This window comes from Doryrhamphus excisus, linkage group LG22 (genome assembly GCF_037039965.1).
Source record: "Doryrhamphus excisus strain RoL-2023G ecotype Guam linkage group LG22, RoL_Dexc_Guam_v1.1, whole genome shotgun sequence".
In the NCBI taxonomy this organism is placed as follows: domain Eukaryota; kingdom Metazoa; phylum Chordata; class Actinopteri; order Syngnathiformes; family Syngnathidae; genus Doryrhamphus; species Doryrhamphus excisus.
In genome coordinates this window covers 12,951,921-12,971,910 of record NC_136378.1, presented here as the reverse complement: position 1 = coordinate 12,971,910, position 19,990 = coordinate 12,951,921, and the positions used below count along the sequence as shown (strand labels likewise).

Genomic DNA, 19,990 nt, shown 5'->3' with positions numbered 1-19,990 from the left:
TATTTCTACCATGATTATTGTCAAAGACGTGATGTGGCAGGGAGATCAACATGTACAGCACCTTCCTGTTTTGCCATGAGTTATTTCTTGAATTCAATATTATTGATTTTAAGTCTCTACTTTTCATTTCATCACGGCTGCAAAATGACCCAAAAGGAACCAAAGACAGAATTCAAGAAACTCATACAACAAAACAAAGGTGGCGTCCATGTGGATCTCGCTGCTACATCTGCTACAATCACATATTTGATCATGGTAAAAGTACCGTAAATGTTAAATGTATGTATTTGCAATTGTTTTATGTACCTAAAAGTATAACCGTAAAACTATGAAAACGTTTGTTGTGTTGACATTTTTGAGACTTCTGCCATTCCGCTGTTAACGAAAACGCTAACTGCTCACCGCCGTTCAACTGTACAGTAAAACCCCTAAATTTGATGATGCACGACCTCAAGTCAGTGTACCGGACCTCAGTTTAGTAAGCATCAGGAATAGTTCCACTTGTGCATTTTGCAATTTTATTTGATTATGTCACTGAATTCAACACTTATTCCGAAATAACAAGCCTAATAACAAGGGGGTTAGACAAACGAATATCGTTGCTGCTCACCTGAAACACAAAGGCCACTCCAGCAATTATGGAGTACATGTCGTACTTGCCCTGATATTTGCTGAGGGCTGAGCTCATGCTGGCCAGGGCCTCCAAATACTGCTTCAGGACCTTTTTCCCCATGTTAGTCAACACCTCTGACCCGTTTCCTTCCAGGTAGCGCTTCATCCAGCTCCCATGTGCCTTCTCTGCCATACGGTACTGTTCAAAGCCTGGCTCTGGATGGGGAGAAGAATGAGTTTATTTGGAGGTGTGCCTGAAGTTGGAGTTTTATTACCCACAAGGCAAGACAAGCTGTAATATTTGAACAATGTACCTCTTTCCTTCTCCATTTTTGTTCAATATTTGCTCCCGCTTGTAGCTAGCTACATGGTGACAACTAGAGGACGTACGGACGTTAAACAAGCTCACACAGTGTTTTAATAACCTGGCAAGATGCATGTCATATTGTAACAGGAAAAAGTGCGCAAACCTAAACAAAATTGTGGTGTCAATTTGACTCACTGAGGCGGACGCTAACAGAGGTTCTACTGTACTTGTTATTTTTCCTCTGGTCTTAAGATTGCCTCTGCTCAAAAAATCCTGTATTGCATTTACGTTACGGATGAAATTGACTAAAATAAAAACTAAAAAAAATAAAACTTCAACTATATTAGGAAAGCAGGAAGTGAACAAATGTAACAGTTAGTGATTGTAAAAGTACCAGATGGAGGGGTAGGATTTAATAAGCTTTGCTTCTTCCTACTCCTTTTGGACATGTGGAACTGGGAACTGATTATGGGATGCACTCAATTGTAATCTGATGCATGTTCAAATGAAATAAAACCATTACTAAATTATTGTATGAGATTTGTACTTTATGCAGTACTGTTTATGAACACACAAACGCATGGATTTGATTTGCAATGTACCTTCATGAATAGACACATTCTTAAAAAGAAAAGAAAAAGCAAACAGTAAGCACATTCTGTACCAAAGTCGACTATAAATATAAAGTGGCATTTGTCAGACAGAATGGTTGGTAGAAATATTACAACCTCAAGCCAGTGGTGCTCATGCAATATTGATGGCCCTGGCCATGTTTCATCAAAGGACGAGGAGTGGCTAATGGCCCTGCTAGATGCCTACGGTTAGAAACATGTGAAAACAAAACAAAAACATGAAGTAGAAAAGGATAATTATTATTACTAAGGATGGTCCGATAGATCAGCCATTACGCATTACGCCCACAGCTCAGATCAGCCGCCTCAACAATGGAGGCATGGTACATGGGGGGCAGCAAGAATTGCCACCCCTGCCCGTGGCCTCTCACTGCTGGCAAAGCGAGAATGGAATAAAATCCATCTCCTCTCGAGAGGACTGCTTCCAGAGCTCTTGTTGTGAGTCGAGATGAATCTGACAATATCTAGCCGGAGCTTCTCCAGCTCATATACCAGCTCAGGCTCCTTCCCCACCAGAGAGGTGACATTCCACATGCCAAGAGCCTGCTTTCGCAGCCAAGGATTAGCCCGCCAATGTTCCTGCCTCCGGCCGCCACCCACCTCACTCTGCACCCGACCCCTTTGGTCCTGAGGTCAGAGGAGGCATCAGTAACAAGTCATGATGTAATATTAATTCCTTGTAAATAAACAAATACATCAACACTTTCACAAGTAGCTGTGCAGAAATAACTCATCTCATCACCATGGAAACCTTAGAAAATAAAAATTACCGTAATATAAAACTTTTCTCCTTCACTTCTTCACATTTTGACCATTTTACATTTCACTTTCCTTTTCTTAGACACACTGCAATCAGAACACTCTTCCACGCACTTGGGAGACAAAATGAAGGGAACATTTTAACTGAAAAGAACAAAAGTGACGTCCTTCAACGGTGTAGCGCTGCGTGCCTATGAGTTAATCCGCCTACGTATTTTTTCCATGTGCGCTCTTAAGCACTTATCTTTTCTTTTTGGAGAGTATCAATCATTTATAGGGGTGCATCGTAACCAGGAAGCATCTCAGCTCGGGCGTCATAACAACAGGATGGCCTTTAGTGACAAATATACACGTTTGCTTGTTCCTTACACAGGGATGCACTCGTCAATGGATTGGAAATAAACAATTGGTTCAATGGAATCAAACATGCATCACGATGGGTTGTTGTGGTAATAAAATATTGCAAAGGTGGAGAATAAAAATATATTATTACAAATGTATGCTGTTGCTCCCTGTATCAAGCCATCGTAATAGAGGTAGGTACTGTAGGTAGTAAGTAGGTAGATTGGTAGCCATGTATGAAGGGAGAGAGGTAGGTAGCGGAGTGACTAGGTGACTAGGTGTTCCAGGCAAGCCTGTCATAAGTTTGCGGAATGTTGGAGTCTTTTCTTGCTACTTGCAAGCGTACAATTTCAGCCGGCAGACAGTGACATCTTCAGCAGCGACGTTACCTGACAGCATAATGACGCTTGCTGTCAGAGTGTCTTGGCTGTTGTTTTAATACATACACACATACAGTATTTGTTTCAATAGACAATATATTTCAATATTAACCAGACAAATATAATGTTGATAAGAATAATATTCCTCCATTCTTTAATATTCTGTTTCCCTTAAAAGCAAAGCCACTGAATCTACCTTTCTCGTAGTCCGGAATGCTGTCTTTGAGCAGGCATTTCAGCTGGTGGCCATTGAGATGCAGGAACCGCAGCTGGTCTCTGAGTGAGCTTTCTTCCAAAACACCAGGGATGACACGACCCACGTTGTTCTGAGATATGGGCAAACCCAGTGACAAGGCCAGGGTCGGAGTCAGATCAACCTGCTCCACTTCTGTAGGCTTCTCCATCCCCACTGCAATAACACAACAAGGAATTCGAATCATGCACCAGCATACATCCGATATAAAATGGAATAACAAATGACATACCTTTACTGTATGTCTTTCTCAATGTAGTTTTCTAATAAAGAGATTAATAAAGAATCAATACTGTAATGGAATGAGCGCAACCTTTGTTCACACAAAGTCAAAACCTGTATGACTGATTGTATGACTGCGTAAACCTTGCAAGCCAACCTGCACTCAGTGTCCCTGCTGACTCCATGACACAACCTCGGTTTTGTCTGTAAAAAGTTCCCATTAATTAAAAATATGTTGTATTCAGGCAAAGTTCTACCACATGACATATTTGTTCTGGGTTGAGAGCGGTTTCCATCTTGAAGGGTCTGGTCAAGGTGTAAACATTGCCATTGTGTCTGATTCTCTTGACAAAGTCCATTGAGTTTAGGATGTGATGTGGTGTTTTGCCCATCAGGGATGCTAGGGATGCTAGATGATAGCCACATACTTCGCAATATTGTAAGTTACAGTGATAAGGCTGCTATGACACTAGCCATTAAATCATTTTGTAACTGAAAAAACTATTTTACAAAGTAATAATTTCATAATAATCTTCGATGAACCTTTTTGCTATTGCTCAATCTCTCCTCGCTACTCACCTTGCCCTCCCAACTACAATGGATACAATCAGTTTATGCTAAACACAGTCACAGCCAATCAAAGCCCACTTCACATCATCGTTTTCCACCCCTAACAACCCAAGCGCGAGAATCCCAATTTTATAATGGATTGCAGCTACTCAGAGCAGAGTAGCACAGTGGTCCTGGCAGAACAGATGTATCATAACTCGCTAAGAAAAAGGGCTGCACTCACTGAATGCTGATACAGAGATGAGCGACACAAACAATTATGCTGTGTGCACTGCAGTCATATCAAACTTCCCAAGGTTACCTCATCCAAAAAAAACACACCGTTGCAGCAATTTTTAATCAAATGTACGTCTTCCCAACGTGGAATATATTTACAGCCACACCAATGTACAAAACCATGGGTGTTTATTTGTGGTGACACCTGAAGGCAAGTTAAAGTTTGCAAGACTTTTCATTGACTACTCTCATCACGTCTGCTGCTGTTTGTCTGCTGGTGTGCTAAAAATGTGTTGCATCAGTAACTGATGTGGTTGCACCATTGTTGCAGAAGGAAGGTTCTCTGTTGCTGGTTTTCCTCAACTGCAGTTGGATTGCAACTTTTAAACCCATAGAGGAAAGTCAAAAGGTGGATATGGGGCCATATGCATACGCTGCCTCATTTAAACCAGACTGCAGTTATAGCAATGCGGATGAGAAGAGGTAAAAGTAAACACTAAATTTTCCACACTCCATTGTGACACTAAAGAGGCTGTATAGACATGCATCAATTAAAATGTTTCGTGCTGACGATAACCAGCAAAGAGTATAGAATAATTGGATATTGCAATATACAATCGGCCCTCACCCCCTTCTCGCAAACGTGTGCAAATGCATGTACACAGTTGAGTTCCAAACGTGAAAACTATAAATATATGACTACATTTGTGTCAAAGTGAAAGTTATGCTTGAAATCCATCTTTTTTTGCAGAAGTGATATTTTGCTGAGACTTACCTCCAGGGATATTAGGTAATACAACTGTAAAGGTGATTATAGGGGTATTGTTTCATGTTTAGAGGGCGCTGTGATTGTAAGTTAGGTCTTAAAAAACAACAACAACAAAACATGACTACACGGCTTACCTTTCCTCTTGAAGGCAGGGCTTATGAGCACCAGGGCCGTATTAACCTCTAGCTCTGAAGAACCTCCATGGCTCCCTGACTCTGACATCCCATGGTCGCCACACAGAACCAGCAGATAAGGCAGAGTTCCTTCTGCCTCCTGGAAGAAAAAATAATTTTTTTTTGTATTCACCAACACCAAGGGTATAAGAAACAAAGATCGACTGATTTCAGAATAACTGGAAGCAAAAAGTAAGGAGAAGGAAGCCAACAGCCCATGATCCCATGTTTGACTGCTAACCCATTTTGTGTTTCGTGACAATGACTGCTGACAGCTGATAGAATTTTTCATCATCACCGATGAAAGCATCTGGTACTTTTACCTTTGAAATGAGGGCAGTGTGGATCTTCTTCAGGATGTCATCCATTTCCAACAGTTTGGGTGGAACAAGAGAACTGTGGGGTCCACTGATATGACCAATATGGTCCAGGCCAAGATAGTGGAGGATGAGAATGTCCCAGTCATCTCTCTTAAGGGTGCTATCTAAATGAGCGGTCACATTGTTGTCAACCTGTATGGTACAAGATCGAAGTCACACTGTAACACACAGTACAGTGGATACCCACACAATCCCCATTCAGCATTCGCCCTGCAATGCTCAGATTTTTAAAAATAGTTTACCCCCCAGAAAACACATCTCATTCATATTAAGGGGGAAATATTTTTTTATGAATACGTAATTGACATAAGCATAATAACTAGAGGTTAGGGAAGCTTTGTTCAATTGGCTACCGATCAGTATCGGCTGCGGAAGGCAGCAGATGCGGCTGGGGGGGGCCCAGCAGAGGTGGATAAACCTGCTTTTCATTCCAGTTTTCAGCAAGCAAACCAAGTACTCCTTTGTTCCTGTGATGTGGTGTAAACACATGTAAACAAACATGGTGTCGATCCCAAACACTTGGGTTGTTGTTGTCGTTTCACGTAGCTCAGCAATAATGATGAATATTGCAAACACAACTATGCACCGTATGTCAACATAAGAGAGTTTGAGTCAGTTCAGCGAGTGACAAACTTACCTCAGTGTAGTCGGACACAAAAAGCGATTGGGTGCCATCATACTCCATAAAGTGTTTGGGAAAGAGGCGTAGCCATGTGTCATCTCCATAAAAGATCATTTTTTTCCCCGCCGTTTTGGCTTGCCAAATAAGATTGTCTTCCAATAGAGCCGGAGAATTCAAATTCCTCACCACATCATTGAAAACTGGGATACCGCCAGTGGTGAGAGCCTGGGGAGGGATAGGTTTTAGAAATATTATTGTTTGTGATGATGTTACACAAGCATGCGGTGTCATCAGGTATGACAAAGAGATCATGTTTTACTTATTCATATGGACAGTGGGCTAAGAGACATACTAAAACATCACATGAGCCGCTTCTTTTATCTTACATCAGACAGAAACCAAATTCCCACAACATAAAAACACTTTTGAAACACAACGCCTGTGTTCCGAATAAAACATTCAATTGTGGATGCTATTTAAAGCCCCTGTGAGTTGCCTGTAGCTCAGCCTGACATTCCCAGTGGGTGTTCAAATGCCAAGCTGTGATAGGTTGCAGGTAACATCAAGAATTTTTTAATAAGTTCCAAACTCAAAATTACCAATGAAAAGTTGATATTGATATGACCTAGTGAAATGTTCCAACTCCAGCTGACGCACATATTTTGCTTTTTAGCTTCGTTCCTCGTTCAATGATTTACTACATTCATCACTAAAACAGTTTTTTTCCTACCGGGGCAGATGCCAGCTCTCTGGAAGAGATGGATTGTTTTCCTTTTTGGTCAATTGCAATCTAAGTGATGTCCACAGCTATTCATAGACTCAGACTACACGCCTGGAAACAATACAGGCTTTTGTCAAGATTGGAAAAAAAACATAGAAAATGTAGGACTAGCTGGAAAAGAGGTTAAGTAGTAAAGGAAAAAACATTTCTAAATGTCCCCAGGTACCAAATATATTGTGATGCTGGCTGAATAGACTGGACTGGTAGCTCATCAACATGCTAATTGCTGTCCCACAGTGCGTCTCTGCTCGCCATGTGCCAGTGAATGTCAAGTACAATATCAGTGGGGCACACGCGCTCCTGCTGGCACAACCAGTGAAACTTGCACAGGTGCCAAAACAGTGATGGAAAACACCACCACCATGTTTTATGTTAGTTAACCACCAAAAAGAAGACGGTCATAATGTCATTGCGGATATCTTGCAATCTTGTATTTACTTGTGAGTTTCCAAATTAAAAGACCGTAATTACTAGAGGCAAAAAGAGGTGATGACGCAAGTGCATCTGTAACAGTGGTTGTAAGCCATCAAAACGGCCACAAGGTGGCAGAAGTGCGTTTGATAAGAGATTGCCATGGCTCATTTGTATGTACCCGTATTAAGCAAGCGTAACGCAGTGGAGGAAAATTTTATCACACGGTTTAGTTCATTTAGTTCCTTACTCTAGTTCCTTTATGCTTGAAATGCATCGTTTCTTGTCGGGAACTGATATTTTCCTCAAACTTACCCATGTTTTACTGCTGATTATTAAAGAAAAAAAAAGTTAAAAGCAACTTGTGGTTAATACACGGATCTCAAGTGACCGTTGATGTTGACTCCCTCCAACAGTAGATCCCACCACTCTCATATCAGATTTGATGATGGTGTGCTTATGATGGAGCCTAGGGGCAGTCAATGACGGCAACTAAAACTGCAACTGGAATGCTGATTGGAGTTTGCATCGTGGCATCATCAATTATACAAGGACGTCATCTGCCCCCTGTGCCACAGATAGACTGTAGTCCTGTGGGGAAACACTGTTATAGGACTCGTGCAGCTCTCACAACAATCAATTCGCATAAATAAGCATGCATGTTTTCCGTACCGCTTATCCTCACATGGGTGTGCTGGAGCCCATTAAGTCGGCCAACCCCAAGGGACAAACCACAATTCACACGCATGGACAATTCATGGACTTTCTAACATGCTTCTTTTGGGAATGTGGGAGGAGTATGCAGAGAAAATAAACATGCACACACAATGAGAACATGCAAACTCCTCACAGACACCCAAATGAGTATATTAGTGTGAGGCCAGCGTGCTCATAGATAATAAAAAGAGTCCTGTACACTTGGTGGGCTGTGTTGACACCTCGGGCAGATGTTCGACTTTTCCATATCCCCAGTGAGTTGCAGCCATTGCTGTTGCATCGACTATTACCTGAATTTACTGTCAAAATTTAACTCCTCAGAAATGTAGACTGACTGCTGTGTCAGCTTGACCGGTAACATTTGAATGCATGGAAAACACCTTCCCAGTGTCAAAAATTTGATGGTTTAAGCCCCTGTATATGTTTGAGCCACAGAGAATTACACAAGCCTCTGCCTAAAAATGCAAACAAATACCAGAGGAAATGTAAGAGCATGAAAATCTCAGACGCTGTGTGAGAATGAGTGTCAAGAGTGCCATTAGGATTTAGGTTTACTGGCATGTGTCAAATAGGCTGCAATGCAGTTCCATTAGGCAAGCTGCAGTTGGTGTCTGCTGACACCTACTGGTCAAACACCACGTTTGTACATTTCTGTACAAACCAGCCTTGGTTGGATGCAACATTAGCAAGTGGAATAAACTGAATACATTTGATGCTGCCAACCTAGCATATAAGGGTTTAGCTTGATTCTCCACCCTTCCCCATTTCCTAGTTTGTGTTATCAACACAAGCGTCCTTCACGGATTATGGCACAACATCTGCCTACCCTCTTGGCCCACCCCTCCTCCAGATCCTCACTGACCTCATTTACAAGCCTGAATCCCAACAAATGACAGTGAGATCCTGTCCAACACCCTGAACAATTTGTAGATTTTTTTGGGGGGGGGCATTTGGCAGCATTGCTGCCATGGAGGTTATTTATGATTACAGCCAATGCAGTATTGCCAAAAAGATACTGAACAATTTGCAGAGAAACTGGATAGAGGTGACCTTTTTTTGGTTTGTGTCATAAGAATTGTGTGACATTATGTTTTTAAACCTTACTTAACAGAATATGAGTTATTTATCTACGGGTGTTATGGTGCAACCATAATTAAATGAGACCTGTGTGGACTGAGAAATGTGGTATTTTAGACATGTGACCTATTATGCTCATTATCTGTACTTTGTATTGAGTTGTGGACTCCTCTAGAGCAGCTACACACAATAACCCACAAAGGATCTTCCAGATAGTGCACCTCTTTCTGCAGTATTTTCATGGACTTCCTGCTTCTGACCCAAACAATCTGTTTAATTTACTACACCACTCCGCTGTGATTGGTCACACTCCCAAGCGCTCCTGAGGACTTCTGGATACGTAGTTCCGCATTTACAGTGCAGATAATCTGCAACCCATACAGATTGCAGGTAGAAAAAAAACATTGTAAAACCGAGCACGCGGAGACATCCTAAACTTACTTCAGGGTCCACTTCCAAATTGTCTGATGCATTTAACACGATAGTACACCATTGTAACAACATTTATAGGTCAGGAAAATGGAAAGCATAATAGGTGCCCTTTAATATCTTTCTATACACACAATTTGATTAAAATTGAATTGTGCAAAATATGTTTTGCCCAGGTCTGCATGGCGGAGAGTGGTGAGCATGTAGACCTCACAGCTAGGAGACCAGGGTTCAATGCCACCCATCCATCTCTGTGTGGAGTTTGCATGTTCTCCCCGTGCATGCGGGGGGTTTTCTCCGGGTACTCCGGTTTCCTCCCACATTCCAAAAAATATGTAAAAATATGTGCCCTGTGATTGGCTGGCCACCAGTCCAGGGTGTACCCCGCCTCTCGCCCAAAGACAGCTGGGATAGGCTCCAGCACAGCTTTTGTTTTGACTCAATGTTAAAGCAATGGGGACCAAATGCACTAAAATCTGCTCATTTCGAAATGTAAACATTTTGTAACATCTACAAAATGTAGCAGTGTGATATTGATGAAGAGTGACATGTTACCTTGATCCTGGGCATGGTGACAGTAGGGGCCCTAGCTTTAGCCACAAAGCTAAGTGTTGAACCTCTCTCCACCAGGTGTCTGGTATAGGGCATGTGCTTGCGACCATTGGCTCCAAACACAAAGTCTTCCCGCAAGGCATCGACTAACATGATGACCACCCTTTTAAACAAGGGCTTAACGACGTACGACGAATTAGGCATGTCTCCTGTAAAAGCAAATATATGCCATTAAATGTATGCCGATACGCTGTGCTAGATAACGCCGATTGAACTCACCTGACAGCGGCTCCGGAGGCTGGTCTGACAGCCTGCTCTTGGACCGCTGAGACGATATGGCAGACATGGGGAAAAAACCCCTCAGGAAGAAGGCAACACCCAAGATTTCAAATATTAAAATCAACGACGCAAATACAGATGAACGAACTTTCATTTTTGTTTCAGTATTCTTTCATTGAGCAGGGACCATTCAAAACAGCTTCCGCGTTTGATGAGATTCTTTTTCTTGTTTCTGGCGCGTGCCAACCAACGTTTAGGTGCATACCGCCATCTACTGGGCCGGAGTGGGTATCGATACGGCATTCGGTATTCAAGTATGTATTATCATTGTACCAAAGAACAACGAAATTGCGTTTGGAACATAAATACAGCTGCTGGACCCTCCCTGACCAAGCAAAGAGATTGTTTGAAGACAACAAAAATTAACTAGCATTGAAAATTGTACTTATGGATAATACAACTAATAATAATATATAATACAACATATACAATTACGTATATAACTGTGCTATTTATTACCATAAAATACACAATCATGTCGGTTCACATATTTCTTTTTATCCAGATGTTAATCCAGTTGCATATACTACACTATATTTACAGTTTTATTTTTCAGTCCTCTTCAGAACATTAATAAAAGCATCTTTGGGTACTTCCACATTGCCGATACGCCTCATCTTCTTTTTGCCCTCTGCCTGTTTCTTAAGGAGCTTCATCTTGCGCGTTATGTCACCTCCGTACTAGCAAAAGAGAATGTTTTAAAGTTACATTTGTTATATATGAATGTAGAATTATAATACATGCATTATTGTCAAAGTAAAAATATACTTACACATTTTGCAAGGACGTTTTTTCTGTATGCTTTTATTCTGAAAGAGCCACAGATTGTCATGTTGGTTATTTAGCCAGTTGATGGTGTACAGAATAGATGACTTTACTCACGTCTCTCTTGCAATGACTCTACTTCCGATTGCGGCTTGGACAGCAATCTCAAACATCTGCCTTGGTATGGAATCTTTGAGTCGTTCACACATGGCTTTTCCAGCGCTGTATGCACGTTCTCTGCAGACGCAAATTCACAAAAACACCTTTATTTGGTAATGCAAATGCCTCTGTAGTCGGACAGCTACAATAGTCAATATTGCTGAATTTCCTGATCAAATACAGGGCAGAAAGAATAGATGGAAAATGAGGCTGCTGCAAGGGTCTCTTCTCGGCTTAGTGCATCCCCTGAGGTTCATTGAACGCACCAACAACAAAGAAGGGGTTCCTTCGCAGCATGGAGCTGTTGAACATCCTTTCAATTCCGTGTTTGCTCGGTGACCAATGAACCAGTATTTTAAGTTCTAATTTAAAGAAGCAAGGTAGCCAAGCCAAAGTGCGTTTTATAACATAATGTGTTGGAATTCCATCGGCCTGGAGAACTAATCAAGTGAGACTGTGCTGGGCTGAGCTCCAAGGACCGTTTGGAGAGCAGCCTTCATCAGTGATGTGAAAGACTGCAATTACCAGGATGTGCACGACCTCCTATCCTGGTAAGTACATAGAACACATCTGCTGTGTGTCATCACTTTCGGTCCATTGTCCTTGTCTGCTATGCAATATCATTATAATAGAAAATGTATAACACTTTGACTGCCAAGTAGACATTTTTCCATGTCCTCAGGTGTCAAATACATTTCATACTTCATAAACTCTGAAGAATTTCTGAGGGACCCTTTAACCTGTGCAGCAAAGGTTGTGGTTAAACCTCAAGGGATGTCTTTTACATGGATAATGTGTCCGTGTTACATGGTGCAGTATATAGGTCAAACAATGAAAGGCCTAAATCAGCAGAATGAAAAGGGATTTGGATCTCTTTCAACCACCCCGTCATTACTACCTCAAGGAGGATCTTATCAAATGACCCGCTGAGGAATTTTTAAGGTTTTCTTTGCTGGAAGTATGAAAATATTTCAGTCATAAATAAAGAATTCACTTATGACGGTTGGGTCTGGAACCAAGGAATTACGGTGCATTGACCTCACATAGTATACATATTCATTTGCAGATTTTTTCTTTAAAAAGGCTCTATGCTACATTTCTAGTGTATGTTTACAATGTTGTGTTTCGGTTCCGTGATGTGGAACTGCCACATCATCAAGCTGACCAATCACAACATGGTAGACGTGGTCGAAGAGGAGGAGGCCCCAAGACCAGATGAATGCAGATTTACCCAACTACTTAACACAGTAGTGTTACTACTTAACATAGTTGAGTATTTTATTGAAATGAACTTACAGTGTAGCGCGCAGACCTCACAGCGAGGAGACCCGAGTTCAATCCCACCCTCTGCCATCTGTGTGGAGTACTCCGGTTTCCTCCCACATTCCAAAAACACGCTAGGTTAATTGGCCACTCCAAATTGTTCATAGGTATGAATTTGAGTGTGAATGGTTGTTTGTCTATATGTGCCCTGGGATTGGCTGGCCACCAGTCCAGGGTGTACCCCGCCTCTCGCCCCAAGACAGCTGGGACAGGTTCCAGCACCCCCGCGATAAGCGGTAGAAAATGAATGAATGAATCAACTTACAGTGCCCCTCTATAGGATCCCTTTAAATCCAAAGTCTTCTGTTGTATCAGACCTACCTGTGTATAATTGTGGTGAGCTCTTCAACTGGGCGTCCGTTCAGCAGGATATCCATTTTTATTAGGTCAGCAGCCTGGTAGCCTGCATTTTCATAATCAAAGCTATGAAGAATAAAGTCCGAATGATTTGGCATTAGTGAACAGGCAAATTGTAATGTCTGTCAAACAAATGCTTCCATCTTGTCTTATCTACTGGTATTTGACTAGAGATCTGTTTGATACATACTACATGGTTTTGGAATGGGGGCACTATTGTGCCTTTGTGTGCCGTCGCAACAGAGAGGTGTGCCCATGCGTTAATTACGGTAAATATTTTAACTTAACTAATTACCATATTTTCTGGACTATAAGTCGCTGAGGAGTATAAGTCACACAAGACCAAAAATGCATAATTAGGTAGAAAAAAAAACATGCCAACCTCTGAAAAAAAGTGCAACCAATAATCCGGAAAATTGGGTAAATATACGTATTAGTTAGCCGTTAATGTGCCGTTTTTGACAGCATTAGAAATGTGACATCGTAAATTGCTCAGAATGTGGACACACGGCTCAACTTTGGCTTCATGCCCCCAACCATCGCAAATGGTATCTTTGAACATGTGAAAGGAACTTATACCTTTTTTTCCCTAACAATATCAAAAAGGAACTTCTACATAAAGCGAGGACCACCTATAATTTGAGGATTAAATCTCAGTGCTTTACTTTACCTGGCATATCCAGATGACAGAGACTTGAGGAGGTCATAGAAGTCCACAACAATTTCATTCAAAGGGAAGAGATACTTCATCATCACACGCTGGTCATCGACGTACACCATGTTCTTCTGGATACCTCTACGATTCTACAAACAAACAACTTTATTATGCCCAAGTCAGCCATTTTTGTTTGGACCGGCCATTTTGAGTGATAACCAGGGGTGGTTCAAGGCAGTTTTGACCAAATGCTGCTGTCCTTATTAGAATTATTTATGTAGAAAAAGAATCTTACCGAGCACAGAGTCATAATCTTGCCGTTGTACGTGTCAGGGGTTAGAATGGTGCCAATGACCATGGGCTCCAAGTACTCTGAGACTACGGATCTGTCTGGGAACTGGGCCGGGTTCACTATTGTGATCTCCTCCCTGCCATGTTCCTGTAAAAATAATTTTTATTTTTTTAATATATATTATTTTAATTAAATTAAAAATACATATTTTACAAAATTCTGTGATAATTTTTTTCATAAAGTTTCACATTTGTTTTCATAAAGTTTCACATTTTTTCCATAAAGTTTCACATTTTTTTTCAGTGACCTTTAATAATTAATAATTTAATAATTAGTATCAACATTAAAGCCTTTCCTCTTTTTCATTGTGCATTTTTGCTCTATATTTCCCATTTTTACTGAGTTTTTTGGGTGGTTAAATTGTATTTAGACAATGTTTTGTGCCCCCCACACCCCAAAAAACGAGAGTTGCTCTTACCTTGATGAGTTTAGGGGAGGACAGGGTGGCTTTGTAAGGCACAGTGGGTGCAGTCACGATGACGGATGCGTTGTATTCCTGCTCCAGCCTCTGATTGAACACCTCCATGTGAAGGAGTCCCAGGAAGCCCAGTCTGCAGGACAAGTTCATGCTGCTGTTTTGTACAAGTCTACCGGTTGTTTCGTTGCACACGTGTCAGAATGTTGTGCGCATTATTTTCATTTCTTTCTACAGCTATGCAATGACCCACAAATCAGTTAGGGATTCTGACCTCCATCCAGCTCCGAGCGCCAGACTGCTATCTCTCTGCACGTTGACACTTGAGTCGTTTAAAGTCAGTCTCTCGATGGCGCTGCGAAGGCCGGTGTATTCTGATTGGTCCACTGGATACATACCTGGGAAAGACCCACAACAAAACTCAGAGGGGTTCTTGCACCGCAAGGTCTGATGAGAACATCTCCTCGCCTGCAAAGACCATTGCTTTGGCTGGTTTGAAACCAGGCAGAGCCTCCACTGGCTGCTCCTCGTGGAAGAGGGTATCTCCGATCTGGGCCTCCTTCACATCCTTCATCCCGGCTATGAGGTAGCCCACCTGGCCGGAAAATCTAAGAGGCAAACCTCAGGGTCAAGTGCAAAGTGCAGCAAGTTCGGACAGCAAAACTTTACGCCGCTTTCTGTCTTTTTTGTTCTTAAATGGCAGTGAGGTTCATGGCTGGTGAGGCACCAACTCCTTTGGAATTTACGTCAATACATTCATTCATTCATTTTCTACCGCCTATCCCAGCTGTCTTCCGGTGAGAGGCGGGGTCCACCCTGGACTGGTGGCCAGCCAATCCCAGGATACATATAGACAAACAACCATTCACACTCACATTCATACCTATGGACAATTTGGAGTGGCTAATTAACCTAGCATGTTTTTAGAATGGGGGAGGAAACCGGAGTACCCGGAGAAAACCCACGCATGCACGGGGAGAACATGCCAACTCCACACATAGATGGCCAAGGGTGGAATTGAACTCGGGTGTCCTGGATGTGAGGCCTGAGCGTTAACCACTCCTGCACCGTGCAACCCAGAATAATTCACTTTGGTTCAAAGACATTTTTACATTATTTCTGATGGGAAAAATGGATTTGAGTATGAGTTAGAGTGGGGTCAGACCTTCTGGAACGTATTAAGGACACTAAACAAGGTTGCACTGTGTTTAAACATGCTTTGTATTGTTGCATCAGAGTACAGAAGCATTAAAAAGTTGAATTGAAGACATGGCACGAGGCAGGAACTTACAGTTTCTGAGTGGGGTGCTCTTCTGGGCGAAGAAGCCCCAGCTCGTTGATCTCATAGGCTTTGCCGAGATGCGCAGACACGATCTTGTCTCCTTTTTTCACCTTTCCCCCGAACACAGCAATGTTTGCCACTACTCCTCTGTAGTGGTCAAAATTGGAGTCAAACACCAGGGCTTTGAAGGGGTCATCAAGGCTTGCCACAGGCCTGAGGGTACATGGTGTGGGGGGTCGGGGGGGGGGGGGGGGGGTGATCCGGTGTTAACACTATCCAATGTCACACATGACACCAATACGGCGGGTGAATTCTTACGGTGGAATTCTCTCCACGACCGCTTGGAGAACCTTTTCAACATTTGTGCCAAGTTTAGCGGAAATCTGAAACGAGATTAAATTAATTGAGTCCGATGTGATGTGGTGCAGACAAGCGGTGCACGTGTTCACCCACTCACCCGGATGCAATCCTCACCGGGAATATCAAACATCTTTTCAATCTGTGCCTCCACCCTCGCTGGATCTGCGTTTTTCAAATCAATCTGAAGAAAAAGGAAATTCACATTTTACTCCAATGTGCTCAATAATTGAATCTCTGCACACGAGCCACACAAACTTTACTAAAGAGCACTTCAGTGGTGTAGTGCTGTTCTGCTGACTCGACAGAAACTAACATGGGTCAAAACTATTTTGCACTTGGCAGTCGGTAAAAAGAAAAAGACTTTTCAGCTATCACAAAATATACTAAAGACAGGGCCCAATGACAATCTCTGTGGGTGAGTGATGGACATTTTGGCTCTTTTATGGGAGCCACTCCTTAAAAATAGACAGCTCTTGTGACTCCTAAACAGCTCCTCACCGGTTTTTGTTGCTTACATTCATTCATTAATTTTCTACCGCTTTTTCCTCACGAGGGTCGCGGGGGTGCTGGAGCCTACCCCAGCTGTCTTCGGCCGAGAGGCGGGGTACACCCTGGACTGGTGGCCAGCCAATCACAGGGCCCAATCAAGTGCAACTTTACAGTAAAAAAATATTTTTATTAAAGTTCTTTCAAACCAACACTATTTACCTTGTTGATGACGGGGATGATTGTGAGCTGGGCTTCAAAAGCCAGGTAGAAGTTGGCCACTGTCTGTGCTTGAATGCCCTTAAAAAAGGCACACAATCAACTACTGCACGACACTGCTACACACACACAGACACACACACACAAAGACAACCACCAGTTGTACCTGATTGGCGTCCACAAGCAGCAGGACCCCCTGACATGCAGAAATGGAACGAGAAACTTCATAACTGAAGTCAACGTGACCCTGTGGAGAGATGAACGGAAATGACCAAAAATGAAAGATTATTTAAATCTAAGAAAGCAGGAAGAATAAAACCAAAAATCAACCATCAGTTGACTTATTTTTTGTTAGGAATCTTCAATCAATGTCTGTACGGTTTATGTTGATTGTGTTGAATTTTCCCTTTTGTTACTGTATTACCCAAAAATCCATGTGAAGACTTACTGGTGTGTCGATGAGGTTCAGGAGGTGCCGCTGGTCCTGGTATGTGTAAAACAAAGAAGCGGTCTGGGCCTTCACCGTGATGCCCCTCTCTCGTTCCACCTGTAGCTTGTCCAGCACCTGTTTGTTCTTGTCCGTCTTTGCTATGGCACCTGCTCATGGCAAGCTTCCATTAACAATTCGAGGCCAATAACTGATTAATAATGATCAGTGAAGGAAACATATTGCTTGATATTGATGAAATTGGCATATGATTTATACAAAAAACAAATAGAGAAAAAGAAATCCTGACCTGACAAGGACTGTGACCAATGGTTATTATATTTATTAGTTTGATTGGCGTGTACTAACAGAATTGTGTACGGAGTACAGCTCTTGTATTGGGTATCAATTCATGTTATCATTTATCAGGTCTAAAGAGTGCCGTTTTAAGGTATGATACTCTGATATGCAAACTTACCCGTCATCTCTAACAACCTGTCAGCCAAAGTGCTTTTTCCATGGTCAATATGAGCAATGATGCAGAAATTCCTGATTCTATCCACAGGGAACTTGGCCAAGTCAATGACTTCCTGCAATGCAAAAAGAAAAGTCAGTCCATGACAGTACAAATTAACTGTTTTATAAAACCTTCCAAAATATTTAAAAAATTATAGTGGCGTGTCCTATTGAGAGATGTTTAAGAAATTTGTGCTGTGACATGCATTTCTGTATCAAAACACCAGGGGGCTCAGTTTTCACTCGTGTAACTACTCGTGCAAGCACATGAAAACGTGTGAAACTCAATACACTCGAGTCACTGTCACAGACACAGACACAGGCGACTCGGGTACTCGAATCACTCTAGACTCCTGTCACATAGCAAGCACAAGTTCCACCCCATTTGCACTGCATTACCCACGCCGTGACGTTCTCTAATTTCCTTTTTATGTAGCTAGCGGTAGGGTAACGGAGGAGGGGGTAAGTGACTCGCGGATTCACGGAGACGAGTAACCCTGGTGGGGGTAAAAAAAAAATCGTGAGTTTTGAACGACTCGTTACCTTGTCAGCTTGAATGCTGAGGTTCGAAGACTGCAGCTTGAAGTTGTTGGAGAAAGCAGACGGCCTCTTCGTCCAGTGGTGTCTTAACACCGAATAACTCAAACAGTAATTTCTAGGCTTTCTTCTGTGCAGTTTAAACAATAACATATATCTATACACTGTCAGGGGCGTTTCACACCACCGTTTTACCAAATAACCTAGCATCACAGCTAAAAAAAAAACTCAGTTTTTTTTACAGAGTGTGCATAATGACCATAAGTAAAGTAATTGTTGATCCGATGTTACGAAAAACTCATTGGTGAGAAGTTAAACCCATATTTTAAAAAGCTATTAGCCCTGAAAGAACTCCGGAATGAACCTACAGGGCGCTGCCATTTTGGGTCACCGGCATAGGATTCTGGGAAATTGAGTTAATACGCGAAACAGGAAGCCCGTAGAAATTACTCGACCTATTGGGAAATGAATAATTTCACTGCTGTTCCGTTTAGTTGCAAAATCGTTATATGTATATATAAATCTCAAGCAAAACAACAAACTAGTAAAAACAATCCTGACATCCATCACACCTCACGTTAATATCCTCACGCGCTTGAACACCCGGAAATCCACTCCAACCTGCCTAATGAATAAAAAGAAAAACGGACGGCAGTTGCCATGGCAACGCACTCTTCTTTGTAACCTATTTTCTACCCGTCTGTCACGTAAGCATCATTTTCACATGACTAACGCGTTTCACAGTGCATTGATGTTTATTTTCGTGGAGATTTAAAAAAATGAAAAAAGTGTAAAAAAAAAAAACATTTCACTGAACCATATTGAATAGTTTAACCAGAGCATTTAATGTTATCATTAAATAATCACAGTATTATTTAATGGTGATTTCTGTCATTGTGCAGTTTCAGAGTGCAGGAACGAGGTCAGCAGTGAAAAGGGAGTACTGGGCAGTGGAGTGCCGTGGAGCCCAGGAGAACCGGGACGCAAGTGCTCTGCGTCCACCCGAGGAGAAGCACTCATTGTCGGACACACTTTGTCAGAAGCACTGCTGATGCCGTGGAGCTCAGAATCCGGACATGATGTCGCCGCATTTGCTAACTTCAGGCAATTTTGGCAGAACATCGGTAATGGAAATGAGGTCATTAAACGTTTTTTGCGGGACTACAGTGTTCCAGACAGTGAGCACTGTGGTTTTCTTCACCTCCATGGACACACAGCGTTTCCGACATGAATGCACCTTTCCCGGTGAGAGCACACTGCTTCTGGCTTCAGCAATAGTTTGGTGGATTTCACATTCATTTTCACAAAAACAGAGCTTCGGGAAGAGCTTGCGCATTGACACGCCCGTAAGGAAGACCATTCCTCTGTGACATCACAAACGATCAGTTTTACCACGCCCTCTGAAACAGAGTGTTTTGAGCCATTGCAAACTTCTTTCAGGGCTCACTTCCAACATGCGTAAACCTCATGGTCTGAAACTTTGGCATTGTTTAACACCAGAATACAACATTATAACTACATTTATAGGTCATAAAAGTGGAAAAAGATCCCCTTTAGTAAAGGTTATGTTGCTAAACATTTTACTGTGAAAAAA

General features: G+C 42.1%; 2 protein-coding genes across 5 annotated transcripts in view; both read right to left on the bottom strand.

Annotated features, from left to right (window-relative positions):
• pigg (phosphatidylinositol glycan anchor biosynthesis class G (EMM blood group)) overlaps window positions 1-10,642 on the bottom strand; it is a 33,785-nt gene extending 23,143 nt beyond the window's left edge. For all 4 annotated transcript variants that reach the window (XM_058063282.2, XM_058063281.2, XM_058063284.2 and 1 more), the window contains exons 1-7: window positions 10,484-10,642; window positions 10,208-10,413; window positions 6,253-6,462; window positions 5,559-5,747; window positions 5,197-5,335; window positions 3,229-3,441; window positions 611-828 (exon numbers count right to left, since the gene is read on the bottom strand). In XM_058063282.2, coding sequence (XP_057919265.2) covers window positions 611-828; window positions 3,229-3,441; window positions 5,197-5,335; window positions 5,559-5,747; window positions 6,253-6,462; window positions 10,208-10,413; window positions 10,484-10,637 — 1,329 coding nt within the window. In that variant the 5' untranslated portion in view covers window positions 10,638-10,642. The remainder of the gene's footprint in view (window positions 1-610; window positions 829-3,228; window positions 3,442-5,196; window positions 5,336-5,558; window positions 5,748-6,252; window positions 6,463-10,207; window positions 10,414-10,483) is intronic.
• A 432-nt stretch (window positions 10,643-11,074) lies between these two features.
• Window positions 11,075-18,821, bottom strand: guf1 (GTP binding elongation factor GUF1). Its single transcript, XM_058063394.2, has 17 exons — window positions 18,403-18,821; window positions 17,822-17,933; window positions 17,365-17,513; window positions 17,083-17,163; window positions 16,920-16,997; window positions 16,309-16,392; window positions 16,170-16,234; window positions 15,861-16,064; window positions 15,038-15,177; window positions 14,844-14,967; window positions 14,573-14,705; window positions 14,098-14,241; window positions 13,818-13,951; window positions 13,112-13,213; window positions 11,426-11,545; window positions 11,316-11,352; window positions 11,075-11,223 (listed from the first exon to the last, which is right to left on the bottom strand). Exons 1-17 carry the CDS (start codon window positions 18,604-18,606, stop codon window positions 11,089-11,091), a joined length of 2,046 nt encoding a protein of 681 aa, XP_057919377.2. The 5' UTR covers window positions 18,607-18,821; the 3' UTR covers window positions 11,075-11,088.
• Between the last annotated feature and the right edge of the window lie 1,169 nt (window positions 18,822-19,990).